Source organism: Elephantulus edwardii, unplaced genomic scaffold, assembly GCF_000299155.1.
Source record: "Elephantulus edwardii isolate Elephantulus edwardi_28Jun2011 unplaced genomic scaffold, EleEdw1.0 scaffold00365, whole genome shotgun sequence".
NCBI classification, from domain to species: Eukaryota; Metazoa; Chordata; class Mammalia; order Macroscelidea; family Macroscelididae; genus Elephantulus; species Elephantulus edwardii.
Window position 1 is genome coordinate 230449 of NW_006400115.1, and position 14103 is coordinate 244551.

A 14103-nucleotide genomic window follows, 5' to 3' on the forward strand; every position below is an offset into this window, starting at 1 on the left:
GTTCTTCTATTCTTAAGGAGTGCTTTGCTTATTCGGGGCTTTTTTCCATTCCATACGAAATTGGAGATTGCCTTTTCCATCTCGTTGAAGAATGATAAATGACTATAATTATAGAAAGGCGTCAGGCCTTTTGTTCATAGGGTCGGTATGAGTCATGCCTGACCCAACAGCAGTCAACAACAACATTCCCTTAACTACCAAAAGAACAAACTGATATGTCTTGGAAAAGGTGCAACAAGAGTACTACTTGGAAGCAAGGATAGGAAAGGTTCCTCTCTCTCACTTTGGATATGCTGCTAGGAGCATCTATTCCTTGGAAAGAGACATCATACTTGGAAAGTTGAAGGGTTAGTGAAAGAGAGGAAGACTCCCATTGATGTGGTTTGAGATTGTGACTACACCAATGGCCTTAAGTGTATTAGAGATAATGAGAACTGCACAGGATAGGATTCAAGTATGTTGTTCGTAAGGTCATTATGAATTGTACTTGAGTAGCGAACAATAACAAGAACAGTATCCTTAGGCAATTGATAAAAACACACTAGCAGAACATGTTGAGACTGTATTTGCAGACCAGATCTGGCCAAATTTGGGGGTATAACTCCAGTAGAGCTGTTGGATATAAGTATTTAAAGGATATAAAAACGGTTAGAACAAGGCTTATGAGTGTTTAAAAAGGCATTCCTCCATCAATTATAATTTTAGTGTGTATGTAACTTTTAAATTCCCTCCTTATTCTCACCTAACCTCGCCTGAGTTTTTAAGTTGATAAGAACTATTCCCAGTTCCTTTTATGCCTTCATGGATTTTTGAGGTATTAGCTGGAATTGAATTGATTATATCCTACAAAGTAAGGTAATGGTGAGGTAAAGGTGATAATTGTAAAAGTAATGGTGAGGTAGAGTTTTTGTTGTTGCTGTTGGTAGTGATGGTAGTATGAAAGGAAATATCCCAAATAAATAGTTCCTTTCCTCTTTGAAGTAGTTATGTTCATAGGCATTTTAGGAAATGTGGTTCTCTGTGAGAATAAATAATTATATTCTGCAGTAGCTTTAGAGAAAATAGTAATCCTTTATCAGTTTTGATCTCTGAGGACAGTAAGATTGATTCAAGGGGTAGCCTAAATTTTATACCCATTCAAGTATAGATTTCAAATTTGAGTATGCTTTTACATTGCTGAAATCATTCATATTTGACACTTGGTACTATAATTGACTTTTGGTAAGGGAGGGGTCAATTCTTTAAATGGTGTTTTTTTTTTAACATACTATTTTGTCAGGAGGGTGGGTATTGTGGGAAGTTTATTACATGTTTTATAAAATTTATTGATTTTGAAATGTGCTAAAGTTGTAGCTTATCATTATTTTTCCTCTTTCAGCATTATCTGCATACCAGAGGTACTACAGTTCCCAATCTGATTACTGGAAGGTTAGTCCATATTTGCATGCCTATTTATATTATTGGTCATGTTATGGCTGGTTATCTTAAAAATGAATTGTTTTTTACTTTTTATATTAGGACAAGGAGGCTGAGGATGGAGAAATGATATCACAGGGTTGCGGAGTTTTGTAGGTGGAGGAAGGTGTCAGAAAAAAAAACAACACCCCTCCAAAACAATGTACATAAATGAAACACTGTATAAACAAATGATTGTATGAAAACCAATAAGAAATTTTTTAAAAAGTATTACTTCTGTGAACAAAGGATTAGAAAAAGAAAAAATAAATGCTATTTTGTTTCTATCAGGCAAGGTTTGTAGTCAGCTGAGTGATAGCCATCAGCATCTTATGTGAATTGCCTTTATTTTTATTGAAGGAATTGAATATGTTTGGAATCTAAAATTAGATTAACATGGCAGATTTCTATTGGCTGTAGATGATCCTGAAGTGGGATAATTTAAAAGGAAGAAAACCAACAAAACCAAATATTGATTCCTTTGATTTTTTTTTTGTTGTTGTTTGTTTTAAGTTGTTGCCTAGGAATAAAAGGAGTACGTTAACTAAACTCTTATCAGTCCCTAAAGGAAAGGTACAATGAGGGCTTTATGATGAATTCTTTCTTGTTATAGTTTGTCTATGTTTAGAATTTTGAGGAGAGCTTAAAAACCTTTCTTATTTTTTAAAAGACCTACTTAAAGGTCTGTGAATAACAGTTAATTCATCCTGTGATCTAAAATCAGTACATAAAGTTATCATGGAAGATTAGTTTTTAAAATCTTACTTACTTTTCAGTATTCATTTATTGATTACTGCATTTTCTTTGTTTAAATTACTACTTTCAGATCTTTTGTTTATTCTCCGTTATTGACTAGTTTATCTTTTTAATTTGTAGTAGATTTTAAAAAAAAAACCCATATTGGTAGTTTTTTAAAAATAAAGATCTCAGTCACAAAAAGACAAATGCTGCATAATACCACTGTTATAAAATAGGACTGATGTGGGGGTTGGGGGAAACTGGAAAAAAAAAAGGGATAAATAATGTACATGGCATTGAAACAGACGAGGGGAGAGAACTATATAAAAGGAATATATGATTAGGTATTATTGGCATGACAAGAGTTCAGAATGAAAGTTGCATTACTATGTAATTACTTTATTACTTTACTAAGTAGTGGCTGCAGAGGTGGTGGTGGTAGTGGGGCTATATAACAATGAAAACTTTTTTTCCAAAGAGAAAAGTGAACTGGGGGAAGGGGTCAGGGAGAAAAATGTGCAACAATGAATGAATGGAAATCCAAGTTCTTTATAAACGTTCATTAAAATCTCAATTAAAAAATATTGAAATGTCTTTAGTATATGACTTGTTTTAAAAAAATTTATGCTTTATTGAGTACTGGTTTTATGTGTGTTATTAGCTTGTTAGTGCTCCAGTGACTTAGTGGTAAGGAATTGCACTGCTAACATGATAGTATAAGGTTAAAATTCATCAGCTGCTACACAGGAGAAGGATGGACAGTTTCTTCTCTTGCAATTTACTGCCTCTGAAAACCTGCTGAAGGGTCAGCTATGAATTGGTTCCGACTTGGTGGTACACCGCAACAATAACAACAGCATATGCCTGCTAATAAATTTCCAAAACTGTACAACCATTAACTGCAGTCTCATTTTTACACTATCACTCCAAAAGAACCATGTCTACTCCTAGGTCCTAATGATTAATAAATAATGTTTTCTGGCTTTATAGGTTTGCCTTTCTTGGTATTTAATGTAAGTGGAGTTATAAAATAGGCGATTATTTGTGGCTGGTCTTCTCACTTAACTTATATTTTTAAAGTTAATTTTTTTCTTTTTCTTTTTTTTTTTTTTTAGTGTAAAGATTAATCCTTCCTTCTTGTTACCTACTAATATGGTTCAAATCTACCAGTCATTACTTGGAAGAAAACTGGGCAGTCTCCTACTGAGCAATTTGAAAACCTGTTGGAGTACCAACTAAGAGTAGATACTGACTCCATGGCACATACCAATAACAAAACAGTATTTCTTTGGGGAGCTCTTGTTGCAAAGTCTGTAGTGAATTGTACTGGTAATTCAAATATTGCACATCTCTAGTGATTTGAATCCATTAGTGGCTCTGATGGAGAAAAGTTGGTCATCTCCTCTCGTGATTTCTAGCCTTAGGAACCGAGTGGAGGTTGAATGATTGAAAGTAGTTGTGAATCTAGGCAGCAGTGAGTTGAATTTTCCATTGTATGGATACACAACATTTTATTCATTCATCAATTGATACTTAATTGGATTGTGTCTTCTTTTTGATGGTTGTGATGAATGCTGTCTTTTTATGTGTGTACGTGTTTTTGTGTGGACATATGGTTTCATTTCTCTTGGGTAGATGTTTAGGGGTGGAATTGTTAAATTATAGGGTAAATCTGTATTCAACACTTTGAGGAAGCTGCCAAGACTTTTTTTCCCCAGAATGAATGCACTGTTCCACATTCCCACCAGCAATATATGCAGGACCCAGTTTCTCTACATCTTTGACATCACTTGTAATTGCCTGCTTTTTGAGTGTAACCATTTTATATTGTTGTTGTATGCCATGTAGTTGGAATCTTTAGCGAGTTTTCAGAGGCATTTATTCACACGGGAGGTGGATTCAAACTCTGTCCCTTTGGGATTGCAGGACAACTTTTTAGTACTAGGCCACCAGAGCTCCATTAGCCATTTTAGTGGATATGAAACAGCATCTTACTATGATTTTGATTTGCATTTTCCTAGCCATGGTGGAGATAGGATTACGAGAGATATGTGGCATCAAAGATCAGAAGACGACTCATCAGCAACCTGATTTTAAAAATGTTGTTGAACATTTTTTAATGAGTGTTTCAGCTATTTGTCTGTCTTCTTAGGTAAAATAATTTTCAGATTCTTTGTTTAGAAACAGAATTTAAAAAAATTTTTCACTTTTAAAAGTTCTTCATATATATATATTAATATAATACCTTATTAATTATATAATTTGCAAATGTTTTCTCACAATCTGTGCCTGGCCTTTTAATTTTCTTTAATTTTGGTGAAATTTAATTTCTTCTTTTTACTTTTGGTCTTGTACTTCAGTCTTTGCCAATTAAGGTCACAAAGAGTTATTACATAATCAACTTGTTGGGTTTTTAAAAAATTTTATTTTATACTGGTTTACACACAAAGTTCATATACATTGCTTTTGACACTGGATCTTTCCCCTTTCCTTTACTAATTACAGATTTCCCTGCCACTAGGCTTGAATCACTAATCTTTCTATTAGAGCCCAATTCATAATTCACTGCACCTCTAGGATGCCATAGCCACTATTGCAGCAGTCAGCAACCCAGTAAAAATATCTAAGTATTGTTAGTTCTTCTTTGTCAAAGATTCCTACAATTGGGATTGCTGAATTACTCTCTTAAGTCTTCCCGAGAAAGTGTATTTCAGGAAGCTCTTTGCTAATCCGATAAAGTGAGAAATGGCATTTCATCATAGTTTAATTTGCATTTTCTTAATTGCTAGTGAGTTTGAGGTATAAGGAGGGCATTTAAAAATCCTTGGTATTCCTCTTTCAAATATTTGTGAATATCACTTGCCATTTCCTGTTGCCTTTGGATTTGTTTTTCTGTTTTATATAGTCATTCTTTATGCATTAGGTTATATTTACAGTTTATTTTATATTTAAGCTACAGATAATTCAGTTTGTTGTTTTGCTTTACTTTTTGTGGGTTTGACTGGTTGTTATTGCCCATGTAAAGGTTTTTAAAAAATTCTTTATCATCACATTTAGTAATCATTCTTCTTCTGTGTTAGGTCTGTATTTTGAATTACAGAAAATTTTTCCCCACTTCAAAGTGTTAGAAAATTCATGCTAACTTTCTTTTAATGCTTGAATGGTTTCATTTAGGTCTTAGATCCATTTGCTATTTATCTTTATTAATTAACTTGTAGTGTAAAGAACATCTGATTGTATCCTTTTTCATATGATAAAGTATCCCAACATAGTATAGAAGAGCAAATCACAGTATTGAAGAGTAAATCACTTCTTCTACCTCTAATTTGAGGTGTTATGTGTGTTCTGGTGACTCAGTGTGTAGTGTGTTGTATTGCTATCAAAAGGTTGGTGGTTTGAATCTAGGAGACAGATGGACAGTCTCTTCCCATTAAGATTCACAGCCCCAGAAATTCAACCAAAGGCTGCTACAAGTGACAGCATTGTGGCTTACTATATGTGGAAATAATCATAGACAAATTTCTGTTAATGAATTTTCTGATCTGATTCATTATTCATGGACTCATAGCACATTGTTTTACCTTGGTGGTGCAGTGGTCAAATGCTAATTTGACAGGAAGTTCAGGGATTCAAACACTTTAGCCACATGCTGGAGAAAGATGTGACAAATCTTTGTCAGGTGAACAACATAAAAACTAGAGTACATGCCATCCAGTTAATATGACTGATAATGCCCCATATCCTGTAGGCCATAATAATCCGTTGTAATCCCAGGTTCACCGTGCTTTTCTGCACCCCTGAATCCTACATCCTGTGCTCCTCTCTAACCAGGATTTACCACCTCTTTCTCTGTCTGTGCCTCTGAGTCCCATGCACCTTGATGAGAGTGGGGCTTTCACCTTCCTATGATCCCTTCTATTCCAGGTATGTTTCCTAGACAGCCCAGCCAGAACTACCTGCCCTTTCTATATGCCAGAAAACCATCTCACTTCCCTCACCCCTATGCACCTCCTTCCTCTCAGGCCTCTGGGCCCACAACTCTCCTATATTCCTTAACAGTTCTCACAGCATACTGATGCTGCTCATAGGAATTCTACCTCCTGGCTGAGATGCCTGCTGTTCTATCAGTATCACTCCTCCATTCCCTGGAAAATTTGAGCTTTTCTCTGTTATTTCAGAAATTGACCCAAACTTAGGCATTAGCCTGCAGTGTGGGACTGCCTCCTTCTCTCTAGTCCCATCTATTGTACCATAGGCTAGCCCATGGCACCTACTCAGTTCTGCAGCCCTCACACCATTTCCAGGCTAAATTCTGTGTTGTAACCATTGTGCTTTTGCATCCTCAGGCCCACTCTTGCCCACCCTCCCCTCCTACACAGCTGGACACCTCTACACCAAAACAGGGCTACTGTGGGCCCCAGCTAAGAACCTTGACCTCCTGAGACTGTTTAGTAGCCTGGTCAGTTGTTTTCTTCCTGCTTTCTTTGGTGAGAAACCCCAGATTGCCTAGGCCACAATATTTATTTGCACTCCTAAAGCTATGCACAGTGGCCTCTATAGGTGGTGCTACTTGGTTCCCTTCTGGTATTGCTTTGATATTAGCCTGATGTGTGAATTGTTTTTTATTATCTCAGTTGGGTTCTAGGAGTTCTTTATTTACTCTGAGTAGCAACTCTTTTTTTGTCAGACAAGTAAGTGTTGGGAAATTTTTCCTCATTTTTTGTGGCATGCCTTTTCATTTTCTTATTGTGATTTTTGAAGAACAGAGGACAGTGTATGTATATTGTAAATAATATTATGGAGTAAAATGTGCATGGATGATTAATTTTAAAAACATCAGTATGCCTTGTAAACTTCAATTTAGATCCCAATAAAATATGTTGGAAAAAAGAGTTAATGTGTATTGTGTTCTATAGTTTATGATCTTTGTGTTCTGTTAAGCAGTCTTTACCTGCCACAGATCATAAATATTTTCTCAGATGCTTTCCAGACATTCTATAGCCATACCTATTATATTTTGGTCTATTAAACATTTTAGGTGGTCATGATGAGTCAGAATTGACTTGATGGTGATATATCTTTATTCTTTTGGTGGCATTCTCTCTAGTGAATTCATTGTTGAAAAGATTATCCTTTGAAAATAGTATTCTCATTTGATATTTGACAAAAATCAGTAGATCATTTGATTTTTGTGTTTGTTTCTGGTTTTGCGTTTGTTTCCTGTGATCTATTTTTAAGTAAAATACCACATTTTGGTTCAAAATTATTTGTTATACATTTGCTTAAAAGAGGGGAAAATTTAAGCAAATGTATAACAAATAAAGAGGGAAGAGAAAAGATCAGAGAATGGCCAAAATTATTGGGGCAGCTATTGCTGCCAGTTTAGGGCCTGTGTCAGGAAAAGGAAGTCTTACTCATATACAGTGCCACCCAAGGGTAATAAAGGAGGTCAGAATTGCTTCCACTGTGGAAAGCTGGGCCACTTCAGTAGACAGTGTCACAGAAGAAAGCCACAGATAGGCAAGGGAGTAGAGAGGAAGCTCCCACTCACTTGCTTTAAGTGTGGCTCTGAAGGACACAGATGGAATTTGCTCCAGGACTTAAGAACCATAAATGACATAGCTGAGCCTCCACATCTTGTGGTTCCTTACCTCTACACTATAATAGACAAAGTGCTAGTCTATAGGCCTTTTATTGTAAGAACCACCTTACCTCTGTAACTTGATTTGTGCCACTACTCAGAATATTATTGCTTTTCAATTTTTGACTCATGCACTTTTAACTTGTTAGTTAAATTTGTATCTTCTAGGCTGCAACACTTCCATGATACATCTTCAAGGATATGAACATGTACGGCTAAGCACAATTGATAACAGTGCATCTAAATTCCAAAATCAATCTCCATAATAGTCTATGTGTTTCCTACTGCCAAAGGGGCCCTTTAGAGTAGTGAAAGAAGACCTTCACCCTGAAACTCACAGCGTCCCTTTTCTGCAGGAAGTAGCTAAGAGAATACGCCATCCCCTTTTCCTTATGAATCAGGGTGAAGTCTCTCTCAGGGAGGAGTGATAGGGAATGGCAAGGGACACACTGACAAAGGAGATTAATCAGAACTGGCTTTGACAAGCACTGTGGCAATTGGACAATTAAAACAGACATGGGGGGGGGAAGAAGAACGAACTGGGGATGAGGGTGGAGAAAACAGTGCAACAATGAATGAATAAAAACCCAAAATCTCTGTAAATGTTCATTAAAACTAATAAAATTTAATAAAAAAATACCACATTTTTTGGGTGACTATTGTTTAAGTCAAACCAATAACTCCTTTTCTTTAAGTTTTATTTTTCTGAGTGTTCCCCCCTCCCTTCTTTTTCCCAGGATGGAAAATGTATGATGTTCTTTAAACTTGGTTCATGAAAGTATTTATGAGTATGATTTTTCTGATTATTAAAGATTATGAAGGGAAATCTTATATCCAGAGTACTTTACTAGTATGTATGTGTATGTTTGTGTGATTCCCAGTGAATTACTAACAGACCAATTGCTTTTTTAATCCTGTTGCGTTGTTCAAGTGTATTGCCTTGACCAATCTATTGAGTTGATTAACTGGGTCTTTATACATAACTAAATTAAAAAACTAAGCAGATAATAAGTTAAATAAAAAGTTTCCATTTAAAAAAAAACAACCCAAAAAATTGATCAGTTAGTTCATTGACTTATTAAAAATCCTTTTAAAATGATTTTGATAGAGTTGCTATAAAATATAATTTACAGCCTTCTGAATAAAACAGAATAATATATTAACATATAATATCTTGGGTATTTATAATAACACTTTTGAAGGGTATTAAGTATTTTGAGAATTCAAAGTTTGTACAGATAGTTTAGATATGTTCTGGGTATGCAGTTATAAACAATTCATGTCCTTAAAGCAGATTCACTAAAGAGTTCGAGTTAATGCTTTTATTACCTTATTCAGTACATGTTTGAAAATTTTAATGCTATATATCTGAACTCAGAAACTAGTGCTGAAAAAAAGAAAGAAGCTAGTGCTGGCTTGCTTTCTTAATTGAACATAATTATTGAGCTTTTCTATAGGGGATTTAGCTTTTATCTAGGCCTCTCCCCCCCTTATAAGTTTCATTTTAGTAAATGGGATTACAGCAGACACCTTGGTGACAAAAGAATTTTACCGAAATGGCTTAGACAGATTTCTGTCCCATGAGGTCTCCAACACAACAGCTGGGTACTGAATGACTTTATCTGAAGGAACAGTACAAATGAAAGAACTTATGTGGGTATTTTAGTACAATTTATAGAAAAGGTAAAATAAAGAAAAATGCAGGTGGCATGGCTAAAGCTTCACTCAGTTCTCACCATCACTGTCTCCCAGGATATGCTTATCAGCGATGCTCTGCCAGTCCAGATTCCGGGGTGCTCATCTTGTTCAGGTTAGCTACATAGTCACCCAGTTGCTTGATGGATTTCATCTGCTCATCTAGGTCATGTATCTCAATGAATCACACAAATGAGGATCGTTACTGTCAGTGGCAAGTTTGTGCAGTTCGAGTAGGGACTGATTCAGTTTTTTCTAAGTTTAGCGCATACTTCATTGCCTTCAGACTACTCTCCCAGTTGTTGTAATCTGATTTCTTGATGTCCTGAAGGAAAATGCAGCTGCCTCACTGGTTCTGCAATTTCATCAGTTTCTCAGCATGTTCCCTCTCTTTGTGGGATTGGTAGAGAGAATATTTGGCAAAATTCTTCAAAGTCACATCATCACCATCTACATCACCTGTCTACAGACAGGTAGTCAGAAAAGACATAGAGCTCCAGGTTGATCTGTCAGTTAGTGGCAACCTCTGAATCCTGGTTGTAGTTCTGGCACACGTGTGAAGGCGATGTGGTCATGGTGGTGGTAGTAGAGCAGAGAGGTGGTGACTACACTGGAGCGGAGGCAAGAATCTTGGGGTGTCTGGGGTTCTGATGTGAGGAGATGGTGGAGGACTGGCTGGAAATGACCTGCGGGGAAGACACTGGCAAACTCTGGATTCCATTCAAGCCCTGTTGAAGCAGGAGACCACAATGACTGAAAACCATCTCCTCCTATACAGTTTTGTGTTTTGTTCAATGTCGTGCAGGTGTGAATTTGCAGGTTAATGTGGGGTAGGAAGATGATGTTGAGGGACAAAATTACTTTAATGAAAAACCTTAAGGTTCTTATATTTTCAAATTCTTGTCTTGAATTTAGAATGATATTGAATAATTAAAAGCCTGAGTCTTGAAGTGCTTGATAACGTGCTAAAGCAAAGCAGCTATAATTAAGATTTCAACCCACTTAATGTTCAAATTAATCAAAACAAATAAAAAAATTACTGGAAAAATGAGACCAAGATAATGATGCAGGGAAGATTCAAAAGCAGTAGTATATTTGGGAGTAAGAGTTAGATTTTTAAAAAACAATTTTAGATATAAAACATATTTATGTCCTTAATCCTAACAACAGTAACAACTTGCAACAAATAATGGGTTTGAGCATGGTGGTTATTGTGAATATGGAACAGAATAGGACTAGGTTCCAATCTGTTATTCATAATACTGCTATGAACCAAAATCGCTAAGTCCTATTTGACTCAGTAGTACCTAACAACAGCAGCAACAACATGCAACTAAATAAGCCTTATAAACATGTTGCTGAGTATATTAAGTCAAACACAAGGAACATGTATGATTCTATAGGCAGATACTTGTAGATGAAAGTTTATTAGTGCTTACTGGGGTTTGGTCTAAGCAAAGTTTCTTTGCTAACGGGCTACTGAGTTTCTATTTTAGTGATAGAAATATAGCTGATATTTGCATAATAAGGGCAATAAACAACATGATTTATGTTGAAGTTTTATCTCATATACTTTGGGCATGTTCTTTTCTTCCTTGTAAAAGAAGATATTTCTTGGAAAGGTTGGAGGGTCAGTGAAAAGAGAGGAAGACCCTCAATGACATGAATTGACACAGTGACAGCAGCAATGGGCTCAAATATGTCAGAGCTGATGAGATGTCACAGGGTGGGATAGCGTTCAGAGCTTTTGTTCAGAGTCTCTTATGAGTCATAGTCAACTCAGTGGTATCTAACAAAACCACTACTACTTTCACCAAGCTATTTACATTTGAGGCTTTAAGTACTATTGATTCTTTTTCAAACCAGTGGCTGAAAACAGTTAAGTATCCATAGCTCCTTCTCATAGGTCAAGATGGCTCTGAGTAATGCTTTATAGGATGTCCTGGTGATCTCTTGTTTATGAAGATCAGTATACAAAATTTTTTTTTTCTTCAATTTAATTTGCTCTACTAAAACCAGATTCAGTTGTTTTTTTGGCAAAACACAAATATTTGCCTTTTTGAAGATCTACAATGACTAGTTGTTATTCAGGTCAGAGGACAAAATGAGTCTGCATTCATGGCATCTTTATGTTTTGTGTTACAAAAAAATTTGTGAGAAAGCCTCACATAGAAGTGGCTGTAGTATTTGGCACGTAATATTTTTAGTTCATTTTAGTGCTAACATTTATTCTGTTTTCTAGTGTATTTCCTTTGAATTTTGACTACCTACTTGACAATAGTGAACTGAAAATGAAATCCAATTGAAGAATTTAATTAAATCCAGTTCGAGTGAATCTATTGAGAGAATATAGTTGCCAGCAAGAGACTAGTAGTATAGTCTGAGCATTTTATTATCCCTAAATAGTACATTTTAGTTTTATATTTTCTCCACAGAAATATTTTATTTCAGGGCAGACTTGATTAAATAGGAACTAGGGCTCTCTATAAATGAATTGGTTTCTTTGCTAACTACTGCTTCATCATATTAATAAATACACCTTGGAAACTATATATTAATACCATCCTATGCTTTAGATATAACATTTTTCCTAAAAGTCCCTTTTTCCATTTCTTTACAGAATGCTGCCTTTTTATATGGTCTTGGTTTGGTCTACTTCCATTACAATGCTTTTCAGTGGTAAGTTGACATAAAACTAATACTGCCAGTTGTTTCTAGTAATTGACTTGATTTTATTTATGTACATGAGAGTGTGTGTATATATAAATACATAAAAATGTTTTCTTGTCTGTAAAGTTATATTTTTTAATAGTGCATATTTAAATAATTTTATTTTTTCTTCAGTTCTGTTCATCTATCTTAGATTTTTAAAGTTCTGTATGTTCCTAAAATATTCTAGTGTGAAATTCTAGTTAAAGAAGGCTTATGTTTAAAGGCGTGTTTTTAGAATTTTCCAGTCATTCTTGTGGAATAAAATGAATGACTCTAGGTTATTTGATTTGACTCTAGGTCATTTGACTGTGCTGCTCATTTAAAATCTCAAGATTAGTGGGTGAAGGATCTATGAGTACCAGAAATGTTACCTTTTAGACTTCAAGGCAGCATTAATGGGTCCCTTCTCGCCTTGCCACTTGCACACCTGCTAATACTTTTCAATTTCCAGTATTTTAAACTCTCAGTTCTCTTATAAAATCAAAATAATGGTAGTACCTTCAGTATTACAGATTAAATATGGTAGTAATTTGTCTATAAAGTTTTATAAACTGTAAAGTGTGGATCCTGTTATTACGGTGGCTGCCCCATTGCTGTCTCTCTTTTTACTTGATAAGACAATAACATGGTATAATGACAAGAACCTAAAATTTATGATTGGGGGTGGGAAAGAATCTGTATTCTGGTATCTTTGCTGCTACTTGGGTTAGATTGATCCTTAGATCTCCTAATTTTTATTTTAAAAAACAATTTTGTTGTTTTAAAAAAGTAATTTACTGCAATAACATAAGATAATGTACATCATGTAACCTCTAAAGCTCTGAGTAAACATTTTCTGGAAAATATACCTTACTCTATCAGAGTTCCTTCTGTTCTCCATAATTTTAAGGTGAGTGAATGTCGTGGAAGGTGTCTAATGGAATGTGATTTCATTAAATATTACAACCTTGTCAGACACCTGTTAGACACTGATAATTTATCATCCAGTTCTAATATAATATGTATTAGATACTTGAAATTGTTCTTCTAAAGTTCATCCTTTAGACATGAAGAGGTTTCTCTACTATCATTTCTTCCCTCTTTCATTTTGGGCTTATTCCGTTTTGATTGTATGTTGAAGAACTACATTGAGAGAAAAACCTATGTGGATATATAGTCGTGTGATCACGTAGGTTATTTTCTTTCTAAAGCTATAATCAGTCTTTATAAAAAAGCTTTCTATTTTTTTTTCTCTTAAATTACCCACTGCTTTAAGGCAAGCTTAATTTAAGTAAACCTGCCAACATTTTTTTTAATCTCCTTCTATCTCCCCAATCCAGAATAGTAATCTATTTTTTGTACTGAGTCAGGTAGTAGGGAATAGAAAGCTCTCTGAGGACCTAGTACAGAATGTTTATGAAGGTTTACCATCTGAGCAGCCAAAAAGGAAGAAAAAGAAGATACTGTGTTGAATCCTCTCAGGCCAACTAATGCATTGCAAACTTTTATTATAATTTTCATGGTTGCATGCCCTTGGGAGGAAAAACGTTGTACAATTTCAGTGTACAATAAGGATTTTATAGCTTACAAAATATTCTGAAATAATTGGTCTCTACAGAGAGTAACACCCCCAAAAAGTTAACTTATATAATAAAACTTTGGGAGAGCTTAATCATAGAGTTGCTCAATTTGATGGGTGAAGGGAGGGGTGTGTAAAGGAAATGGGGAAGGATCTGGTGTGAAAAACAATGTATACAAACTTTGTAAGTAAAACCAGAATAAAATTAGAATTTTATATATATATATAAAAGCAGACTATCTTTTTTTGTTGTTGTTATTTTATTTTATTTTATTATTATTTGTGTGTGTGTGTGTGTGTGTGT

General features: G+C 35.0%; 1 protein-coding gene across 1 annotated transcript in view; it reads left to right on the forward strand.

Moving 5' to 3' along the window:
- The window catches only part of LOC102859961 (lysine-specific demethylase 6A-like), a 230183-nt gene that overhangs the window by 87599 nt on the left and 128481 nt on the right, over nt 1–14103 (forward strand). Inside the window, 2 exon segments of the mRNA XM_006902075.1 lie at nt 1379–1428; nt 12150–12208. Coding sequence (XP_006902137.1) covers nt 1379–1428; nt 12150–12208 — 109 coding nt within the window.